Source organism: Microcebus murinus, chromosome 16 (assembly GCF_040939455.1).
Source record: "Microcebus murinus isolate Inina chromosome 16, M.murinus_Inina_mat1.0, whole genome shotgun sequence".
In the NCBI taxonomy this organism is placed as follows: Eukaryota; Metazoa; Chordata; class Mammalia; order Primates; family Cheirogaleidae; genus Microcebus; species Microcebus murinus.
In genome coordinates this window covers 61,738,832-61,760,001 of record NC_134119.1, presented here as the reverse complement: position 1 = coordinate 61,760,001, position 21,170 = coordinate 61,738,832, and the positions used below count along the sequence as shown (strand labels likewise).

Genomic DNA, 21,170 nt, shown 5'->3' with positions numbered 1-21,170 from the left:
TCCCGCTAGAAAAGGGCAGAGAGCGCCACCCAGCAGCCACTGGGTTCCCGCGTGTCCTGAGACCCTGGAGCCTTGCGCTCCCACGACCCGGCAGCATGGCCGTCAAGAAGATCGTGATTTTCGGCGCCACCGGCAGGACCGGGCTCACCACCCTGGCACAGGCGGTGCAAGCAGGCATGAGCTGGGGCGGGCGGGGGATGTCACCGGGTTCACGGGCGTAGCATTAGGAAGGGGCAGCGTGGAACCGGGCCCAGGCTGCTGGGGGCCACCAGTGCCTCAGCCAGGTGTGTGAGGACTGGGGGGGGGCAGAAATGGGGAAGGCTATGAGATCCAATTTTACGTGAGTCCAAGGCAGAGGAATTGGCCATGGGAGCCTGAGAACTCCAGTGACACCATTGTGAGTAAATGCAAGAAGGCCCTTCTGCAGTGTGGTGGTGGTTAGCACGCCCAGAGTGGGTTTGTTTACTAAGCCAGGCCCAGCCAGGCCCAGCACCAACCCGTCTTCACATGTGTTAAATCCTCGCAGCCCTTATATGGGGTGGGAGCTAGTATTACCCCACTTGACAGACGAGAAAACTGCAGCCTAGAGAATGACTTGCCCAGCATCACACAGTTGTTAAGTGACGGTGCTGGGATTTGAAGCCAGCTCATGCTCTTAACCACCAAAAGTCCACAGGCTCTCCGCTTGGGCACAAGAGCTCAAAATTGAAAAAGTTGGGGGGCAGGTTGCTGTAAGCACCTAATGGAAAGCAAGTACAGACAGAGACTTGGGGGCACTAGTCCTGGAAGTCAATGAGGGCTGCAAATTCAGAGTTCCTCCAGGACAGGGGGCAGGAAAGGGGATAGCCACCCTCCAGCATCCCCTGCACCCATGGTCCAGATTATGCCAACTCCCAGCGGGGCCTGGGACTTCCAGATAGAGGGCCCCACCCCTTCTGACTCTGAAGATACTTACTATCCGGGTCCTCCAAAAGGGTGGAGCCCACAGGATGCCACTCAATGCTGTCTCCCTGCCCAGCCCTCCCCTGGAGGAACTATGCCTGAAAGTTCCTTGTTAGACCCACGGCTCTCCTCCCTCACAAGAAGAACTATGAGCATCTTGACTTGCGGAGAGGGGGAGAGCCATGGGCCTCCCAGTTAAAACCAGTTTGCTGATGAGCATTTCTGAGAGGAAGAGGGTTCGGGAAGGAAGTAAGGAAGAAGTTGAGAGGTGCTGAGTCATCTGGAAATCCACTGAATTCCACTCCCCCATCCTGCTGGTCACAGGTGGGACTGCACCCAGGGGCATTGAGAGCTGGGACTTAGGGTGTAGCTAACTCTGAAAAGTCTCTTTGCTGCTCTGAGCCTGACTGTCCCCATCAGAAACAAGAAGGGCTTAGATGAACTTAGGTTCTCAATGGTTCTGCAGGGCCAAGAGTCATGACAGGCACGGACTCCAGTGCCAGCCATGTTCCATGCATAGCTGGTGCTCAATAAATGCCTGTAATCCTAGCACTCAGGGAGGCCGAGGTGGGCGGATCGCTCAAGGTTAGAAGTTCAAAACCAGCCTGAGTAAAAGGGAGACCCCATCTCTAATATAAATAGAAAGAAATTAATTGGCCAGTTAAAAATATACACAGAAAAAATTAGCCAGGCATGGTGGTGTGTGCCTGTAGTCCCAGCTACTTGGGAGGCTGAGACAGGAGGATCCCTTGAGCCCAGGAGATTGAGGTTGCTGTGAGCTAAGCTGAGGCCACGGCACTCTAGCCTGGGCAACACAGTGAGACTCTGTCTCAAAAAACAAACAAACAAACAAAAAAAAAAACATAACTCTTTGGCTGGGTGAATTCAGATTATCCCTAGCACTGAATTCTGCAGTCTCTAGATCAGACTCACGTAGGTAAAAATTCAATGTTGTCCACCTACTAGCTGTGTGATCCTGCCCCAATTGCCTAAAATTGCCTATTTCCCCATTCTCAAAATGGGCAGGGGAACAAATACCTACCTAGTTGAGTTGTTGCAACCTGGTGCTTCTCAAACTTTGAGCCATAATGAGTTCTGAAATATATTTAATTGGTCAAAACAATATCAAAATGTATCACATGTTAAATATTAGTCTTATGAAACTTTTGCTTCAATTATATATCTGTAGGTTCTTATGTACTGGGTTAGACTGTGAAATCTATTTTGTGGTGAGGGTTGAGATGAAAAAAGCTTAAAAAGGGAATGACTTCTGCAATTTACTCTCAAATTTGCATATATACATCTACTTTTGTATGTATATGTATAAATGTATTTATGTACACATGTATATAATTATACATTAATACATATTTTATACATATGCACACAGACAAAGAAGGATAAATCAAAAACAAATGTGATGAATCTCTTACAACTTCTCTGTAGGTCTGAATTTATTTCAAAATAAAAATTTACCCAAAAAAGTAAATAAAGGCCAGGCACGGTGGCTCACGCCTGAATCCTAGCACTCTGGGAGGCCAAGGCGGGCAGATAGCTCGAGGTCAGGAGTTCGAAACCAGCCTGAGCAAGAGTGAGACCCTCGTCTCTACTATAAATAGAAAGAAATTAATTGGCCAACTAATGTATATAGAAAAAATCAGCTGGGCATGGTGGTGCATGCCTGTAGTCCCAGCTACTCGGGAGGCTGAGGCAAGAGGATCGCTCGAGCCCAGGAGTCTGAGGTTGCTGTGAGCTAGGCTGACGCCACAGCACTCACTCTAGCCTGGACAACAAAGCGAGACTCTGTCTCAAAAAAATAAATAAATAAATAGAAAATAAAAAGAAATAAAAAATACATAAATATACCCCCCAAAAAAGAAAATACCCACAGTTGACTATATTGGCTCCATGGAAGCCCCCACTGCTCCCCCAGGTGTGAGAGCACCACGGATTTTTGTGTCATTCCCTTCTGAAAGGTGTCACATAGTTTGGGGATGGCGGGTGTTGTGATCCTCGTGTCAGGGACAAGGAAGCGGAGGTCCAGTCGGGGAAGACGTTGCTTGAGGTCCTCAGCCAGTAAGTGGTAGAGCTGGAGTTTGGTCCCAGGCCCATGGGTTCAGTGAAGCCTGTGTTTTTGTGTTTATAAAGGGTCTGGAGGTGGCAGTGACTATGACACAGTCCCTGAACTCGCAGGGTCTTGGTTTACTCCAGGTTACTCCAGCTCAGCAGAAGGAGGGCCGTGACGGAGGAAGTTGAGTGACTGGGGGACCTGGGGAAAGAGGGTGAAGGGTGTTCCAGGCAGAGGGCACAGCACGTGCAAAGGCCCGGAGGCAGGAAGCAGCATGCGGAACTGACAAGTGCAGTGGGCGGAGGCTGAACAGGGCAGCGGCTCCAACAGAGGCTGGGGAGAAGAGGCCAGGTCCTGAGGGGCCTTGAAGGCTGTCGTGAGGACTGTGGCTTTATCGCAGGCCATTGAGAGGTTTCAGGAGGGATCAGAGCAGGGAGGCACTTAGATATAACTGGAAAGCTCGCTCTGTCTGGCTGCCATGTGGAATATGGATTGGAGGGGACAGGACTGGGTCTGGGAGCCCAGGGACCAGGAAGGAGACTCAGGGCTTGACCAGGCCAGGGCTTAAAATTGGGAAATGATTACCAGACATAATAATAGCAAACAACCAGATAGCACTCATTTCTGTACCAGGTACTACCCTAAACTTTTTGTTAATTGGTTTTAATTTTGCTTTTGAATTTTTTATAAGAGCTTTGTGAGCTATAACTCACATACCGTACCATTCACCCATTTAAATCATTCAATTTGGCCAGGCGAGGTGACCACACCTTTAATCCTAGCACTTCAGGAGCCTGAGGCAGGAGAATCGCTTGAAACCAGGATTTGGAGTTCGAAACCAACCTGAGCAAGAGCGAGACCTGGTCTCTCCAAAAAACAAAAAATTAGCCAGGTGTAGTAGTGTGAACCTGTAGTCTGTACTCCCAGCTACTTGGGAAGCTGAGGCAAAGGATCACTTTGAACCCAAGAGTTTGAGTTTGAGCTATAATGATACCACTGCACTGTCTACCCCTGGCGACAGAGTGAGATCCTGTCTCAAAAAAAGGGGGGGGGGCATGGACAATATATGTAACCTTAACATTTGTACCCCCATAATATGCTGAAACAAAAAAAAATAAAAATAAATATGTATATATTTATACACACACACTGTGGTTTTCACAGAGTTGTGCAAATTCCATTACAATCAATTTAGAACATTTTCACCCTAAAAAGAAAGCCCTAGAAGTCACTCCCCATTTTTCTGCCCAACGCCTCCCCTAGCCCTAGGCAACCACTTGTCTACTTTCTGTTTATATGGATTTGCCTGTTGTGGACATTTCATATAAATAGAATCATACCATATTGGTTCTTCATGATTGGCTTCTTTCACTTAGCAAAAAACATTTTCTCAATGTTCATCCATGCTGTAGTATATATCCGTATGTCGTTTATTTTTTATTGCCAAATATTATACTGTATGGATATATCATATTTTATTTATCCATTCTTCAGTTGATGGATGTTTGGGTTGTTTCAGCTACTGTGAATAATGCTATTAGGAACATTCTTGTGCAAGTTTTGCTGTGGATATATCTTTTCTTTTTCTTTTTTCTTTTGCAATTAATTAGCTGTCTCAGGTTGAATGTTTTCTTTGCTTTTGGGCATATATCCAGGAGTGGAATTGCTGAGTCATATGGTAATTCTGTGTTTAATCTTTTGAGGAACTGCCAGATTGTTTTCCAAGACAGCTGCATTATTTAGCAGCATATGAGGGTTCCAGTTTCCCCACATGCACATCAACGCTTACATCTGTCTTTTTTATTACAGCCATCCTCATAGTCTCACTCTGTTGCCCTGGGTAGAGTGCAGTGGCGTCGTGATAGCTCACTGCAACCTCAAACTCCTGGGTTCAAGTGATCCTCTTGCCTCGGCCTCCCGAGTAGCTGGGACTACAGACATGCACCATCATGCCTGACTAATTTTTCTATTTTTAGTAGAGACTGGGTCTCACTCTTGGGAAGCTAAGGCAGAAAGATCACTTGAGGCCAGGAGTTTGAGACTAGCCTAGGCAACATAGTGAGACCCCATCTCTATGAAAAAAAAAAAAAATTGAAAATTAGAGTCACTTTATAAATCAGACCCTAAGGTCCAGAGAAATTAAGTGGCTTGCCTAGGGTCACATAGGTAGTCAATGGTAGGGCTGGGATTCAAAACCAGGGTTGCTTTGAGGATTTAACAAGCTAACGAATGTAAGGCACTTGGCAGCTGACACATAGTACTGTACAAATATTATTTATTATTAGCTTCATCACTGCCCCAGAGTGTAAAAAATCTCCTGTTTGTTTTTGAAATAGATAATAACAGCTCTCAAGAGAAATGAAACAATTCTATTCTTTTTCCTTTTCTTTTATCATTTCCAGGGTGAGGGATTAATCCTGTGATAGCTGCCAGTGGTGACCAATGAGGTTTCTTTGTTAGTATCATTATGAACTCACAGAGTTTTATATTTTTGACATGTTTGAATTCTTTTGGACAATCACGACGCTCTCCCTGCTTTGCCCAGTGGGAGCCCCTTCCAGTGGCTTCTGTGTCCTTTAAACATTGCCCCATCATTCCTTAAATACCACCTTACCTGTCCTTTCTCTGCCCCAGCCCAGCAATCAGACATTCCCCCCAGGAGCTCTGGGTCATTTTTCAGAAGAATGAACCTCAGAGTCTATCTTAGCTTGGGCTGCCACAGCAAAATACTGTACCAAAGGCCGAGTGGCTTAAACAACAGACATTTTTTTTTTGCAGTTCTGGAGGCTGGGGAGTCCAAGATCAAGGTGCCGGTAGATGTAGTCCCTGGTGAGGGTCCTTCTTGGTGTGTTCTCACATATAGGGGAAGAGAGAGAGAGAGAAAGGGGGAAAGTGGGAGAGAGGGAGAGGAAGAGAGAGAAAGAACATTCTGGTCTCTCTTCTTATAAGGACACTAATCCCATCATGGGGGTCCATCCTCATGACCTCATCTAAACCTAATCAGTCCCAAAGTCCCCACCTCCAGTCACATCACATGGGGGAGGAGGGGTTAGGGCTTCAATATATGAATAGGGGTGGGGCACAAACATTCAGTCCATAACTGAGACCACAATTAATCATTTTATTTCTACAATATCACCATTAAAATATACCCAAACATTAACATCCTTTGCGACTACTTAAAACAAAGGACGAACTATATTAGTTGTGAATTCTAAAATGTGTATGTGTGTTCTAGGGGTGGGAGACAGTTATCAAAAATTCTTTTGGGAGGGGGCATACTGAGGTGATGTTCAAAATCTTTAACGAGGCCAGACGCGGTGGCTCACGCCTGTAATCCTAGCACTCTGGGAGGCCGAGGCAGGCGGATTACTCAAGGTCAGGGGTTCGAAACCAGCCTGAGCAAGAGTGAGACCCCGTCTCCATTATAAATAGAAACAAATTAATTGGCTAACTAATATATATAGAAAAAATTGGCCGGGCATGGTGGCACATGCCTGTAGTCCCAGCTACTCGGGAGGCTGAGGCAGCAGAATTGCTTGAGCCCAGGAGTTTGAGGTTGCTGTGAGCTAGGCTGACGCCACAGCACTCGCTCTAGCCTGGGCAACAAAGCAAGACTCTGTCTCAAAAAAAAAAAAAAATCTTTAATGACCCCTAATGAGGAGGGCCAGGCCTTTGGGCAGTAAGGCCAGGGACAGGGTCTGGGGCTAATCCCAGTGCTGATCAGTCTCTTGGCAACTCAAGTTCTCTGTACCTCAGTTTCCTCCAGGACCATGGATAGGGGCCATAGCAGTGCCTGGCATTAACCCTTTAATTGCTGGAGGGTGGGGAAGTCTATAGTGGAGCTCTTTGAAGGCCTCAGTGCAGATTTTTTGTGAATCAGCATGAAAGTATCGCCTATTTTAACAGCTAGCTGAACATGGGCCGTAGATATGCCAGCAAAAAACGTTGGAAGGCCACTCACTGTCCCAGAGCAGGAGACCTAGGGGATGAATCTGCGGGCTCATGGTGCCCTCCTGGACCCACCCCCTGCACCCCAGAGTGCAGGCCGCAAGCCCACTGACCCGCCTCTCTGCTCCTCTGCCCACAGGTTACGAAGTGACCGTGCTGGTGCGGGACTCCTCCCGGCTGCCGTCCGAGGGGCCCCGGCCAGCCCGCGTGATTGTGGGCGACGTCCGGCACGCGGCAGATGTGGACAAGGCCGTGGCTGGGCAGGATGCTGTCGTCGTGCTGCTGGGCACCGGCAGTGACCTCAGTACTGAGCCCCCCCTCTGCCCGCGGCCCCCCCCTGCACCTCGGCCCCCGGCACCGCCCCCGCCTCCCGCCCCGCCCCTGCCACCCCCGCCACCACCGCCACCGCCGCCTGCCAGTGACAGCCACTCTCTGTCCCCTCTAAGGTCCCACCACGGTGATGTCCGAGGGCGCCCGGAACATCGTGGCAGCCATGAAGGCTCATGGCGTGGACAAGGTCGTGGCCTGCACCTCGGGTGGGTGGTGGGGCTGCGGGGGAGGGGCTGAGCTGGAGGGCGGGTGCTGGACAGGCAGCCCAGGGGGCTCTGAAGGATGGCATTGGAGCCATGCCAAGTCGCCGTGCATTTACTGAGCACCAGCTGTGTGCCTGGAGCTTGCTGGCCGATGCTGAGATGCGGTGGTGACCGACACAGCCCCGGGCGCTGCTCTCGCAGTGCTCACCGAGGGGGCAGGGGGAGAACAGGTCCATGGCCAGACTGACACCCCAGATGATCAGGGCCAGGATGGGGGAGGCGCAGGCACAGGGGGCAGGATGGGAGAAGCCTAGAGGACCGCGGGAGCCCAGAGGAGGCATCTGACCCGCCTCCCAGAGGAAGTGACAGAGCTGTGGCGACATGCCGAGTCTCTGGCCTCCCAGAGCCCCCAGTGATGGGGAGATGGACATTAAACAAATGGTTGTCCTGAGCTGTCCAAAGGGCAGGGGGCAGAACAAGAGCAGTTCGTGCTAACACCATTTATTGAGCACTCACTATATGCTCGGTGCTGTATCTGAGCACTTTTAGGGATAAATGCCACTTAATCCTCCCTAAACTCCTTTGAGTACTCATACTCAAAGTGACACATAGTAGGTGCTGCAATTTTAGAATCGTCCGCTCTTCGGTTTTGGCTTGGTTTTTTCTTCCATGTCCTGAAGACCAATTTGAGTGGTTAAGACAACTTTCAGTCCCATGGAAGAAACTAAAATGGATTTAATCTGCTTTGTTTTATTTCCAAATTTTTTTGTTTATATTTTTAAAAATATTAAAGTCATTCAAGTTGACAACTAAAATTATTTTTTTTAAATATATTAAAGTCTTATGTTCGCCAGGATTTGGCTGGGTTTTTTTTTTTCTTTTACCTTTTAACTTTTTATTTGGAAATAATCTCAAAATGATAGAACAGTTGAAAAGACACCAATGTCTCTGTCTCTCTCTCTCCTTCTTTGACCCATTTGAAGGTGACAAGACATCATGGTCCTTTACTTAAGTGTGTCTCTCCTTAATATGTTTTTTTTCTTTTTTCTTTTTTCTTTTTTTTTTTTTGAGACAAGGTCTTGCTTTGTTGCCCTGGCTAGAGTGCCATGGCCTCAGCCTAGTTCACAGCAACCTCAAACTCCTGGGCTCAAGCAGTCCTTCTGCCTCAGCCTCCTGAGTAGCTGGGACTACAGGCATGCACCACCACACCTGGCTACTTTTTTTCTATTTTTGGTGGAGACGGGGTCTCACTCTTGCTCATGCTGGTCTCGAACTCCTAAACTCAATGATCCACCCGCCTCGGCCTCCCAGAGTGCTAGGATTACAGGCCTTTTTTCAATTTTTTATTATGAAAATTTTCAAACAGAAAAGTTGAAAGAATAGTAAACACCCATATTCCTGCCATCTTGATTCAAAAACTGTTAATGTTTATCATAATTGGTTTGTCTGTGCACATACACATACACAAATATTTTTTGATTTTGTTTTTGTTTTCCTAAACTATTTGAAAAGGAGTCGCAGACCCAGGAACCCCTTCCCCAATTCCTAAGAAAAGAAAAGGACTTTCTCTTCTAGTACCACTGTCACACCTTAGAAATTTAACACTAATTCTCTTCTAGCCTCTAATTATTAGAGTCTAATATTTATTCCCTCAATATCCAATTTCAGGCCGGGCATGGTGGCTCACACCTGTAATCCTAGCACTCTGGGAGGCCGAGACGGGCAGATTGCTCGAGGTCAGGAGTTCGATACCAGCCTGAGCAAGAGTGAGACCCCCCTCATCTCTACTAAAAATACAAAGAAATAAGTTGGCCAACTAAAATATACAAAAAAATTAGCTGGGCATGGTGGCGCATGCCTGTAGTCCCACCTACCTGGGAGGCTGAGGCAGGAGGATTGCTTGAGCCCAGGAGTTTGAGGTTGCTGTGAGCTAGGCTGATGCCACGGCACTCTAGCCTGGGCAACAGAGTGAGACTCTGTCCCCCTCCCTCAAAAAAAATCCAATTTCAAGGTAAAAGATTAGAAAGATCCTTGTCATCTAAAGAGCTTGGCATTTATCCATTAGGGCTTGGGAAGGATTGTTTTTTTGGAGGTGTCTGAGAGGATTAGAAAGAAACCCGGGGTAAAAAGCAGACTGGATTTGAGATTGCGTGCTAGAGGCTAGAGGCTGCCAGCAATGTTGAATGAGGAAGGGGAACTAGGGCTCTGAGGTCCTTGCTGAGTGGCTTGGGCCCACCACTGTACACACTGAACCTCAGTTTTCTCATCTAGAAAGAAGGAATCCTATAGACCAAAATTCTTCAGGAGGATAAAAAAAAAAAAGAGGGAATCCTGCTCTCTATGAATCCATGAGACAATTAGTGACTACTGAGTGAATTTTCCTCTGTGCCACACCTTTTTATAACTGCTAGTATTAACTCGGACAATTTTTATTATTCCAATTTACACATAAGTGGCAGAGGCAGGTGGCCAGTGGTAGATCCAGAATTTGAACCTAAGCAGAACCTAACCTTTTTTTTTTTTTTTTGAGACAGAGTCTCGCTTTGTTGCCCAGGCTAGAGTGAATACCGTGGCGTCAGCCTAGCTCACAGCAACCTCAAACTCCTGGGCTCAAGCAATCCTCCTGCCTCAGCCTCCCGAGTAGCTGGGACTACAGGCATGCGCCACCATGCCCGGCTAATTTTTTCTATATATATTAGTTGGCCAATTAGTTTCTTTCTATTTATAGTAGAGACGGGGTCTCACTCTTGCTCAGGCTGGTTTTGAACTCCCGACCTCGAGCAATCCGCCCACCTCAGCCTTCCAGAGTGCTAGGATTAAAGTCGTGAGCCACCGCGCCTGGCCAGAACCTAAGCTTTTCTCTATTTCACCAAACTGCTCCTAAAACATTTAGCATAGTTCTTAGCATATGGTGAAGTGATCCATAAATGTCAGCAGGTATTATAGCTTAGCCAAGGCTAATTCCTGCAGCAAGCATTTGGTGAGTACCTGAAGTGTTCCAGGCCCTTCTAAGGGCTAGGGATGGAGCAGTGAACATAGATACATAGATAGCTACATAGATAGACAGAAAACAAGACACCAAAACTGGTGTAGGAAAGCCCCGCTGAAAGGTCACCTTTGACTGAGGTCTGGAAGGAAAAGGAGGGAGCCATGTGGCCGAGAGGGAAGTGCATTGTGGGCAGAGGGATCAGCCACTGCAAAGGCCCAGAGGCTGCAGTGGAGGAGTGATGGGAGAGTGTGGGTGGTAATGGAGGAGAGCTAATGGGATCTGATCAGGTGGGGCTTGGGGGCTGGACTGGATGAGGACTTTGCTTTGTGAGTGAGATGGAGCCAAGGATAGGACCTAACTCAGGTGCTCACAGGCTCCCTCTGGCTACCTGGAGGGGGCAGGGCAGGGCCACCAAGGAGGGGACTGTTGCGCTGGTCCAGGCAAGAGGTGGCAGTGGACAGGACCAGGTGGGGTGAAAAGAGGTTAGATTTGAGATGATTGTGATCCGCTGACAGCGCTCATCTGGGGTGTGAGGGAAGGAGAGGAGGCCAAAAAGACACCCCCTTTTTTTGCAACTGGAAGGCAATGGTGAGCCACAGCAGGATCTAGTCCTGGCATCAAGACAAGAGAGCTGGCCGGGCGAGGTGGCTCACACCTGTAATCCTAGCACTCTGGGAGGCTGAGGCGGGCAGATTGCTCGAGGTCAGGAGTTCGAGACCAGCCTCAGCAAGAGCGAGACCCTGTCTCTACTATAAATAGAAAGAAATTGATTGACCAACTAATTTATATAGAAAAAATTAGCCTGGCATAGTGGCGCATGCCTGTAGTCCCAGCTACTCGGGAGGCTGAGGCAGAAGGATCGCTTGAGCCCAGGAGTTTGAGGTTGCTGTGAGCTAGGCTGACGCCACGGCACTCACTCTAGCCCAGGCAACAGAGTGAGACCCTGTCTCAAAAAAAAAAAAAAAGACAGGAGAGTCCAGGCTGACCCTGCCTTGTGTCTTCCCTAGCCTTCCTGCTGTGGGACCCGGCCAAAGTGCCCCCACGACTGCAGGACGTGACCGATGACCACATCCGGATGCACAAGGTGCTGCAGGAATCCGGCCTAAAGTATGTGGCTGTGATGCCACCACATATAGGTAAGTGGGGTGGGGACCCTGTGGCAATGATGCCACCACCTGTTCCCTCCTGCCTTCTAGGGACATCTGCAGGGCCTTCTGCTGGCCACCCTAAAATTGCAAACCTTTCTGTGATACTGTGAAATACAGATACTTCTTCCTTCCCCAAATCCTGGCATACAACTCCCTTGGAATCTCCAAAGTGACAAGTGTCTTTTTGTATTCTAATGAGTTGACTGGTGGCTGGAAGCCCCTTGGTAGCTTCAGGATGGGGGCTGGTCACCAGAAAGACTGAGGCAGGTTTTGGGGGTTGGGACTCTTACCCCCAACCCACAACCCCAGTGGCCCAGAGGACCCACGTGGTGTTGTCTGCTTTCCTGGCGTGTGGGGAAAGCACCCCCGTACACACAGAAGGTCACAGAAGTCTTCGGTCTGTGTTGATTGTTGAGAGAATAGGAAAAGTGCTTCACTTTGGTCTTTCTCCTGTATCCTCAGACTTCCTCCCCATGTTTTCTATCCTCCTTCCCTGCTTTATTTTACCTCCTTTCTAACATACTGTTTGATTATCTCAGCAATTCACTCAAATTGTAGAAATGTACAACAACAACTATCATTTACTATGATTATCTCTATCGGTACTGGGTACTGGGAGCTGACAAAGCTCAGTGGGTGGTTTTTGCTTGGGGTCTCTCATGCAGTTGTGAATTTGGTTGGTGGCTGGACATAAAATCATGCACTTAGTTGTCAAAAAAATCTCTTAAAAAAATCTCTAGATTCTTGATCAGATTCTTTAAATATGCTTTCAACCTGCCCACCCCCACACCAATCAGGATCCAACTGACGGTCAGGCACATTTATTTAATAGTTGCCATGCCACCTTTAATCGGGAACGATCTCTCATGCCTTTTTTTTTTTTAAGTTTCTCATGACATTAACCAGGCCAGGTGACTTTTTCAATGTCGCACATTCTAGATTTTTCTAGTTGTTTTCTCACAGATTCAGATTAAGCATTTCGGGCAGGAATGCCACATGGGTGTGTCGCTTATCTCACATGATCGCAGTAATGTCCCTGCATGGGTGACACTACGTTTGATCCCTCAGTTTAATTGCTTACTGTTGGATATTATTTTTATTTTTACTTTTTTCATTACAAAAGCTATCCATAGAAAGGTATTATTTTTAATTACCATAGGGCAGCCACTAAATGGCCTCTCAACAGCCAGATTTCGGCTGCCCACTATCCCCAGCAAGACCGCGTTGTACCCCTGGCATCAGGACATACCGACTCTTTGTTCACAAGATCAGAAAAATATGACTGCTCTTCCATTGCCTACAAAATGCAGGCCCACACTTGACAGGTCACTTAGTCCTCTCATAGGGGTCCAGAGAGAGGAAAGCATCCAGAGGGAGGGGCCCAAATCTAACCATTCCCACAGCGAAGTGACCCTTTGTAACCCAGGGACGTGACTTCCTTTCTCCAAAACTCAGTTTGCTGATTTGTAAAATAGGCTTAATAATAGGTCCAGGACCGGGCATGGTGGCTCATGCCTGTAATCCTAGCACTCTGGGAGGCCGAGGCTGGTGGCTCCTTTGAGCTCAAGAGTTTGAGACCATGACCTTCCTCTTGGGCATAAAAGAGGGGAAAAAAAAAAAAAAAGAGTTTGAGACAAGCATGAGCAAGAGCGAGACCCCGTCTCTACTAAAAAATAGAAAGAAATTAGCTGGACAACTAAAAGTATATAGAAAAAAGTTAGCTGGGCATTGTGGTATGCGCCTATAGTCCCAGCTACTCGGGAGGCTGAGGCAGGAGGATCACTTGAGCCCAGGAGTTTGAGGTTGCTGTGAGCTAGGCTGATGCCACAGCACTCTAGCCCAGACAACAGAGTGAGACTCTGTCTCATAATAATAATAATAATAATAATAATAATAATAATAGATCTGGGCCAGGCATGGTGGCTCATGCCTGTAATCTCAACACTTTGGGAGGCCAAGGCAGGAGGGTTGCTTGAGGCCAGGAGTTCGAGAACAGGCTGGGCCACAAAACAAGACCCAGTCTCTGCAAAAAAATAAAAATTTACTGGTGGTGGTGGCGCAGGCTTGTAGTCCCAGCCAGCTATTCAGGAGGCTGAGGCAGGAGAATCCCTTGAGCCTAGAAGTTTGAGGCTGCAGTGAGCTATGATGGTGCCACTGTAGTCTAGCCTGGTGACAAAGCAAGACCCTGTCCTCAAAAAATGATAATAATAATAGGTCCTACCTGTCCTCTGCTTTATTTCTCTCCATCTAATATATTGTCTGTTTTGCTTTCTTATATTCCTTGCCTTTTCTTAGTGAATGTCTGTATCCTCAGGGCAGGGATTCTTATCTTTATTGTCCCTTGCTGGCTGCCTGTAATAGGTAATCAATGAGGCTTTGCTGACTGAATGAAGCAAAGGATGTAGACAAGTGGCCATACCTGGGCCACCTGGGCTGGGCACACAGAAGGCACCCTGGGAAGGTTATCTTCTGTCGGGGGAGGGGAAAAGACATCTGCTTCACCCAGTCCCTCTGTTTTTTTGTTGTTGTTGTTGTTGTTGTTTTTGTGAGACAGCGTCTCACTTTGTTGCCCAGGCTAGAGTGAGTGCCGTGGCATCAGCCTAGCTCACAGCAACCTCAAACTCCTGGGCTCAAGCAATTCTGCTGCCTCAGCCTCCCGAGTAACTGGGACTACAGGCATGCGCCACCATGCCCGGCTCATTTTTTCTATATATATTAGTTGGCCAATTAATTTCTTTCTACTGATAGTAGAGACGGGGTCTCGCTCTTGCTCAGGCTGGTTTTGAACTCCTGACCTTGAGCAATCCGCCCGCCTCGGCCTCCCAGAGTGCTAGGATTACAGGCGTGAGCCACCGTGCCCGGCCAAGTCCCTCTGTTTTTACCTTTACAGGAGACCAGCCGCTCACCGGAGCCTACTCAGTGACCCTGGATGGACGAGGGCCCTCGAGGGTCATTTCCAAGCACGACCTGGGCCACTTCATGCTGCACTGCCTCACCACTGCTGAGTACGATGGGCACAGCACCTACCCCTCCCACCAGTACGACTAGGACTCTGGCCCCATCCAGGAGGATGGCATGTGGGAAATGAGGAACAGAGGAAGGGAGCAATAAATTTTGAGCCAAGAGCTTCAAATTGTTCTAGAAGACCTGACTCTGACTCTTCCTCTTCTGCCTTTGCCTGAGTATTTCAGTTTCTCCCTCCGCCTGCCTGTGTCACATTTTCTGAGTATTCAATCATTTATTTGTTCAGTAAGTTTATTGAGTCCTTCTCCTGTGTCCAGCCCTGTGCTAAGGACCCAGTGGTGACTGTGGGGACCCAGTGATGGCCAAGATAGCCATGAGCCCTGCTTTCATGGACCTCACGGTCCAGTGGGAAATCTGCCCCAGCTTAAGGAGCAAAAAAAGCTGTGTGGCAGAGGGGATGTCCAGCTTGAAACCTGGTTTGGTAAGAATAGGCCAAGAGAAGGTTCTAGGGCTTGACAATATTCCCAGCAGAAGGAACAACATGAGCGAAGGCCAGGAGCCATGCTTTCCATGGCTCCTTTAAAAAACTAAAACCTGTCCCCCACAGCTAATAATACTTGTACTCTGTAGCGAGTATGATAGAACTAAGAGGCTGGGCCATGGAAGCCAAATTGTGTTGTAAAACCTTTGAGCTTTATTCTGAGGTTTTATGCAAGCAGTGGAGTCACAAGCACCCTCAAACTCCTGGGCTTAAGGGATCCTCCTGCCTCAGCCTCCGGAGTAGCTGGGACTACAGGCATGCACTACCATGCCCGGCTAATTTTATATGTATATATATATATATTTTGGTTGGCCAATTAATTTCTTTCTATTTATAGTAGAGACAGGGTCTCGCTCTTGCTCAGGCTGGTTTCCAACTCCTGACCTTGAGCAATCTGCCCACCTAGGCCTCCCAAGAGTGCTAGGATTACAGGCGTGAGCGCCCCGGCCTGAAATTACTTAATGTATTATGTGTCTTCATTTTCAAGAGTCCCTATGAGGGCAGTACTAATATCATGCCCATTATATGGAAGAAGAAACCGAGGCACAAAGAGGTGGTCACTTCCCCAGGCCACTGCACCCAGCCCAAGGTTGTGTTTTATAAAGCTTCCCTCACCTACTGTGTGAAGGTGAGGCTGAGACCGAGGCAGGGGCTTTGAGGAGGGGAGAGAGTGGGTGGCAGGAGCGCTCAGGAGCCTGAGTGGACAGTCCCTGTGGGAGGGGAGGCAGGCATCCAGGAAGCAGAGCAGAGTATGGATTGTAACCTGGGGACAGAGTGACAGTAGAGCTTTCCTGAGGTCCAGATCCTGGAGGTAGAGCAGTTTGGGGAGGGGGAAGGGAAACCACTGCCTCTTCCTAATCATGGCCCTCTTTGGAATCTACTGTCTACTTCCTTTGTTCCCCAGGGACACTTTTCCAAGTGTGGTGAGCCACTCTTCTCTCACTACTTTCATGGACCTCACAGAACCCTTAATTCAGAAGACTGGATTAAGAAGACTGTGACCCCACAGTCACCCACCCACCTATCCTCCTGCCCAATTGTATCCCCTGAGAAATCCTTTCCAGTCCTACATTGCAAACTGCAGAACGACTTGGTAGACAAACTCGAACCGGCAAGAACTGGCCTGAGGAGCCTTAAACCACCCTTCCCTGAGGTGGCCTGGAGAAAACTGCCTTCCTCTCTCTCCCAGAGGGAAAACTCGTTGTGGGGGTGGGGCATGACTGGTGCAGGCTTTCAGAGGACACTAGCAGGGATTTATTTCAGCCCTCTCGATTTCTCTTTCTTCGACGCTGTTTGCAGAGCACTTAACAAACTTTCACTGGGCACCTGCTCAGTGCCCAGCCCAGTGCTGGGGAACGCTGCGGGCAAGCGGCGGGTGACAGATATAACTTGGGTCCTCTGGGAGCCCACAGTCCAGACAGTGACAGCCCAGGACTGGGATGGGGGAAGCACAGGAGGCCATGGCAGCCCGGAAGGGGTCCTAACCTAACCTGGACTGTCAGGAAGGGCTTCACAGAGGAGAGCACCTTCGAGATGAGTTCTGAACAGAGGCAGCCTGGGAACTGAGGGTATATTTTCAGGATGAGGAAACAAGCTTAAAGATCCAAAAGCCTTTCATTCTCTCTTTTTTTTTTCCAGCTCAGGTAGCAAAGCTGAGATCATTTTCGTTTTTAAGCACTTGCTATGTGCCGGGCATTGTAGACACTGGAGCAAGACAGGGAAGAAAACAGACAAAAATCCCTCTTTTCGCGGTGGTGGTGGGCGCTTGAGGCCATTTCAGAGACACGGAAAGAGAATTGGTGCGGCAGGGTCGCAGAGAGCCCGGCGAGCGCCCCAGGGCAGATGGTGAAGGGCTTTGTGGCAAAGGAAGGAGTTTGGACTTTGTCTCCAGGGCGGTGGGGAACCATGAACTACTTTCCAGCAGCGGAGGAGCCATCCTGAGAGAGTAGAGAGGGTGGGAACCAGGCAGGACCGCCCGGGCTGAGAAGACCGGAGGATTAGGAAGGGGCAGCTGCGTAACGGGGGGCGGGGAGCCGGAGTAGTGGAGGGGCGGGGCTGCGGTCGCCCAGGCAACTCAGGCCGCGCCAAACTATTGGCTGGACTTCCGCTGCGTCATCCGGCCGCGCTCACAGCGCCGCCCTCGGATCCCCGGGGGCGCGGCCTCCGCGAGTTGCTCAACCCCGCCCGCCTGGAGAGCCGGGAGCTGAGGGGCAAACTAGCCCGTCTTGCTCCGCCATGGGGTCCAGGCCGGGTGTAAAGGAACTGTAGAGAGCAACGCTGATGCTCTCGAGCGAGGGCTGTAGCTGAGTTGAAGGAAGCGGTTTTGGTAGACATGCCACCTCCGCCCTGAAGAGGCGGTCCCGCCCCCTGGCTAGTCGGAATCCTTTAAATGGCCCGGGGCGTTAGGGAAGGGAGGGCGGATCGGGCGTCTCCAGGCGACAGGGGGGTGGCTCCACCCAGCCAATCGGCGCCCCGCAGCGGGCCGGGCTCCAGCCAATCGAAGCTCGCAGCTCAGCTCCGGGGCGGGGCTGGGTGGGCCCGAGGGCAGAAGGAGAGGCCCCGCGGAGGTGAGCGAGGTCCCAACCCAGCCCTGGTGGGTCTCAACGCTGTAGGCGTTTCGGGAGGTGGTTGTTGAAAACCTGGCGGCTGAGGTGAGGAGTGGCCGCCTGGCTAGGGATCTACCTTGGAGGGGGGAGCGAGGCGCGGCGGGGGCGGGACGGGAATGGGGGGCGCAGATTAAGGGTGATGATAGGGTTTGGAGGGTCTGGGGACCCGAGACTTAGTTGGAGATCCAGGTTTGAAGGTGAGGTTGTTGGGGCAGGATTTTCAAGCGGAGGGAGTTTGAAGCTGAGACGTGGGGTGTTTGGAGAAGTGAGAAAACTAAGGGAAGGAACTTTCGGGACAGGGAATCTGGAGATTAGACCCTATTTAGGTCTTCCAGACGGGTTGAATTAGGGGTTCTGTAGTGTTCTGGAAAAGGTGTGAGAGGTTTGAGGCTGATTTGTAAATGCCCGGCTTTACAAATCCCGGGCATTTGTAAAAGTGAGAGAACTAGGGTCAAGGAATCTTGAACTCCAAGACGCATTGGCAGGGAGTGAGAACTGCAAAGAGTTCAGTGTTCGCATCATGGGGTCCGATGGGGAGTTTGGAGGTGAAGTCCAGAGGCGTTTGGAATTCAGGAGAATTGGAGAAAGTTTTGGGAGAGGTATTAAAAGTGGCATACCTAGTCTCCCGAACGGAGTGGATCGCAGAGCATTTGTCGTCTCTTAGCAATGTATTGGGGCCTGGGTCTCTAGACCCGAGGGCACTTTGGGGGAAGAATCCCGGACCTTCGGGGTCGGAGGGACCGGGAGAAAGCGGTTTTAGAGCTGTGGTCTAGGGTGGGGGAGGGGTATTCCGGGCGTGGAGCTCAGACCCGCCGCGCCGGAGGCACTGGAGGGCGGGGCTCGGCCGGCGCCTGGCAGCTGGACGTCCGGGTTCCCTTCCCCCACCCAGCCGGGTCCCTGTGCGCATGCCTTAAAGGAGGGTTGGCCGGGGGCGAGGGTGTTCCTCCCATCAGCCAGCAGAGCCCTCTGGGGATTGTAGTGCGTGCTCGGTGTCAGTCCGTGTACCTGGCTGCTATTGGCCCACGTTTCCCAGAAGCCCCTGGGCCAAATTGGGGCGTTCCTCGGTGCTGAAGAGACGCCCGGGGAGGGGGCGGGGCTTGGCGTGAGTTGAGTCCTGGCGAGTTTTCCTATGGGGCACGCTTTGGGGGAAACTGAAAGCGCGGGCAGAGGGACTGAGGAAGGCCCCTTCCCTGCTCTTGGGAGTGCTCCCAGTCAGTTAAGGAAGAGGGCACGGGCAGAAATATCCTACCCGTGAAAGAAGAATCTCGAAAAAGAGGTGCCCTAACAGGGTTCCAGGTAGCTCGTGTATAGTAAGCACTCAAAACTATAGTGAATAAATGGCGATTAACTCTTGTTATTAAGCACTTACCATGTGGTGGGCTCTGTTCCTATTAATCGTGGGATGTCCTTGGCGGATGTAGTGAAAAGTATGTTTACAATCCCCATTTTACAGATGAGAAACTGAGGCCCAGAGGTGATATCACATCACTTCCCAAGATCATACAGCTGAGCAGTGTACAAGGCAGAATTCAAACCCGGGATTCCCTACTTCCAGTCCAGGTCCCTGTACTCCACCCCTTTCTTGTGTGTGTGACATGTTTGAAGAAATGAGTATTGTGGAAGAACAATTTTAAGACTCAGGGACCTGAGTTAGGTTCTTTACTTTGCAGATGAGGAAATTGATTCTCAAGGATGTAAATTCACTCTTTGAGGCCACAACAGGCAAGTAAGTGGGATTCAGACCCAGCTTTAAGTCCATATCTTGCTTTCTTAATCTCATATATTTACTCACCTCCTTAGCCTTGTAGGATTCAGACAACGTTATTTTACAAATGAGTCAACTGAGGTTTAGATAATTAAAAATCAATGACTATACAGGCCTGAGAAAGGGGGGTTTGAACTAGCTCTACTGTGTCAGACTTGCCCTTCTTCTCTCCACAGGGCATCATGGTGGGAGGCTTGAAGAGGAAGCACTCAGATGTGGAAGGGGAGGAGGCGGATGAAAAGTGGGACTGGAGTCCAGCAGGCCTGCAGAGCTACCAGCAAGCCCTGCTCCGCATCTCCCTAGACAAAGTCCAGCGCAGCCTGGGTCCCCGAGCGCCCAGCCTCCGAAGGCATGTCCTCATCCACAACACCCTCCAACAGCTCCAGGCTGCACTTCACCTGGCTCCCGCCCCTGCCCTGCCCCCAGAGCCCCTCTTCCTGGGTGAGGAAGATTTCTCCCTGTCGTCCACCATTGGCTCTATTCTCAGGGAGCTGGAGACCTCCATGGATGAGACGGAGCCTCCTCAGAATCCAGTGGCTTCCCCAAGCCTCCAGAATGAATTGCCACCCCAGCCTGATCCAGTCTTCTTAGAAGCTCTGAGCTCCCGGTACTTGGGGGACTCTGGCCTGGATGACTTCTTTCTGGACATTGACACATCTGCAGTGGAAAAGGAACCTGCACTGGTCCCGCCGGAGCCTCCTCACAACCTCTTCTGTGCCCCAGGTTCCTGGGAGTGGAATGAACTAGATCACATCATGGAAATCATTCTGGGGTCCTAAAATTTTGATTTGGGGTGGGGGAAAAGCCTCATGTCAGCCTTGGTAGGCTAGATCCCTGGATGCAACTTTGTGTGTTTTGGGGGTCTCTAAACAGTGACTCTGGCCCCCTTTCCTCCCATTTCAGGGTTCCACAAACTGTCTTGCATGTGTGTGCGTCTGGTTACCCCAGCCTTCTGTGAAGGTGGGTCTTCCTGAATTAATTTATCTGTTCCAAATGCCTTAATGAGACTCTGTTTCTGGGAGTCTGATCTTCCACTTACACATTTCTTCTGCCTTTTCCCTCCAGTTCCTACTCCCCTTGTGACCACTGGGGGCTCAGGGAAGATAAAGAAAGCTAGGCCTGTCAAAGGATGACAGGGATGTGCTGCCAGGTTGCTATGGAAACCCAGGCTCTGCCTCTTGCACCTTGAGGGAGTGGGAGGGGCTGGTCCCCTCCTCCCAGGCTGAACCCCACTTCCTCGGCAGGACCCCAGTCCCAGCAGCCTCCTGATTCATAACCAGGCCGGACCACGTGCAATAATAGGGTGGAAACCAAACTGCTCCATGCTACATTATTTAAAAGAAAGGCAGGGTTTGTGGTGGCTTTTTTTATTGTAATTTTTTTTAAATAAAATATTTTGGAAGGAATGACGCTGTCTTAAGTTTCTAAGATTCACTGAGTCGATGGGAGAGCCTGTTGAATTTCCTAGACACCTGCACCCCTTCACTGCCAAAGTGGAGGCAGGTATATCATTGCACATAACGTTTATTGAGTACCTGTTAAGAGCACTGTTCTGACCACTTTATTTGAATTAAGTCCTTTAATCCTCATGATTATATAGAAGTACATACTATCATCACATTTTATATAGGGGAAACCTGAAGTTCAGAGAGGCCAAGTCATT

At 49.7% G+C, this 21,170-nt stretch overlaps 2 protein-coding genes across 12 annotated transcripts; both read left to right on the top strand.

The window, feature by feature from the left end:
- Window positions 1-14,775, top strand: BLVRB (biliverdin reductase B). Of its 3 annotated transcripts, none has more exons than XM_075993096.1 (6): window positions 1-174; window positions 5,789-5,839; window positions 7,101-7,265; window positions 7,408-7,497; window positions 11,491-11,619; window positions 14,499-14,775. In XM_075993096.1, the coding sequence occupies exons 1-6, from the start codon at window positions 96-98 to the stop codon at window positions 14,552-14,554; spliced, it is 570 nt and encodes a 189-aa protein (XP_075849211.1). In that variant the 5' UTR covers window positions 1-95; the 3' UTR covers window positions 14,555-14,775. The 3 variants fall into 3 exon arrangements, with proteins under 3 accessions (XP_075849211.1, XP_075849210.1, XP_020138941.2); XM_075993095.1 differs by having other exon boundaries at window positions 6-174; window positions 14,522-14,775; XM_020283352.2 differs by lacking the exon at window positions 5,789-5,839 and having other exon boundaries at window positions 6-174; window positions 14,522-14,775.
- A 2,509-nt stretch (window positions 14,776-17,284) lies between these two features.
- Window positions 17,285-20,913, top strand: SERTAD3 (SERTA domain containing 3). Of its 9 annotated transcripts, none has more exons than XM_012774564.3 (6): window positions 17,285-17,787; window positions 19,196-19,302; window positions 19,413-19,464; window positions 19,684-20,230; window positions 20,411-20,467; window positions 20,573-20,913. In XM_012774564.3, the coding sequence occupies exons 4-6, from the start codon at window positions 19,690-19,692 to the stop codon at window positions 20,638-20,640; spliced, it is 666 nt and encodes a 221-aa protein (XP_012630018.2). In that variant the 5' UTR covers window positions 17,285-17,787; window positions 19,196-19,302; window positions 19,413-19,464; window positions 19,684-19,689; the 3' UTR covers window positions 20,641-20,913. The 9 variants fall into 9 exon arrangements, with proteins under 9 accessions (XP_012630018.2, XP_012630017.2, XP_012630028.2 ...); XM_012774563.2 differs by having other exon boundaries at window positions 19,413-19,468; XM_012774574.3 differs by having other exon boundaries at window positions 19,196-19,468; window positions 19,684-19,856; window positions 19,995-20,230.
- The last annotated feature ends 257 nt before the right edge of the window (window positions 20,914-21,170 follow it).

What these genes read in the sequence shown, in the direction of transcription:
- BLVRB (XM_075993095.1), top strand. Translation starts at nt 96, where the DNA reads ATGGCCGTCAAGAAGATCGTGATTTTCGGCGCCACCGGCAGGACCGGG. An exon ending in GGTCGTGGCCTGCACCTCGG is followed by an intron (nt 7,498 to 11,490) that starts GTGGGTGGTGGG and finishes TGTCTTCCCTAG; the next exon opens with CCTTCCTGCTGTGGGACCCG. An exon ending in TGTGATGCCACCACATATAG is followed by an intron (nt 11,620 to 14,521) that starts GTAAGTGGGGTG and finishes TTACCTTTACAG; the next exon opens with GAGACCAGCCGCTCACCGGA.
- SERTAD3 (XM_012774568.3), top strand. Translation starts at nt 19,690, where the DNA reads ATGGTGGGAGGCTTGAAGAGGAAGCACTCAGATGTGGAAGGGGAGGAG. An exon ending in CAACCTCTTCTGTGCCCCAG is followed by an intron (nt 20,231 to 20,410) that starts GTTCCTGGGAGT and finishes CTCCCATTTCAG; the next exon opens with GGTTCCACAAACTGTCTTGC. An exon ending in TACCCCAGCCTTCTGTGAAG is followed by an intron (nt 20,468 to 20,572) that starts GTGGGTCTTCCT and finishes TTTTCCCTCCAG; the next exon opens with TTCCTACTCCCCTTGTGACC.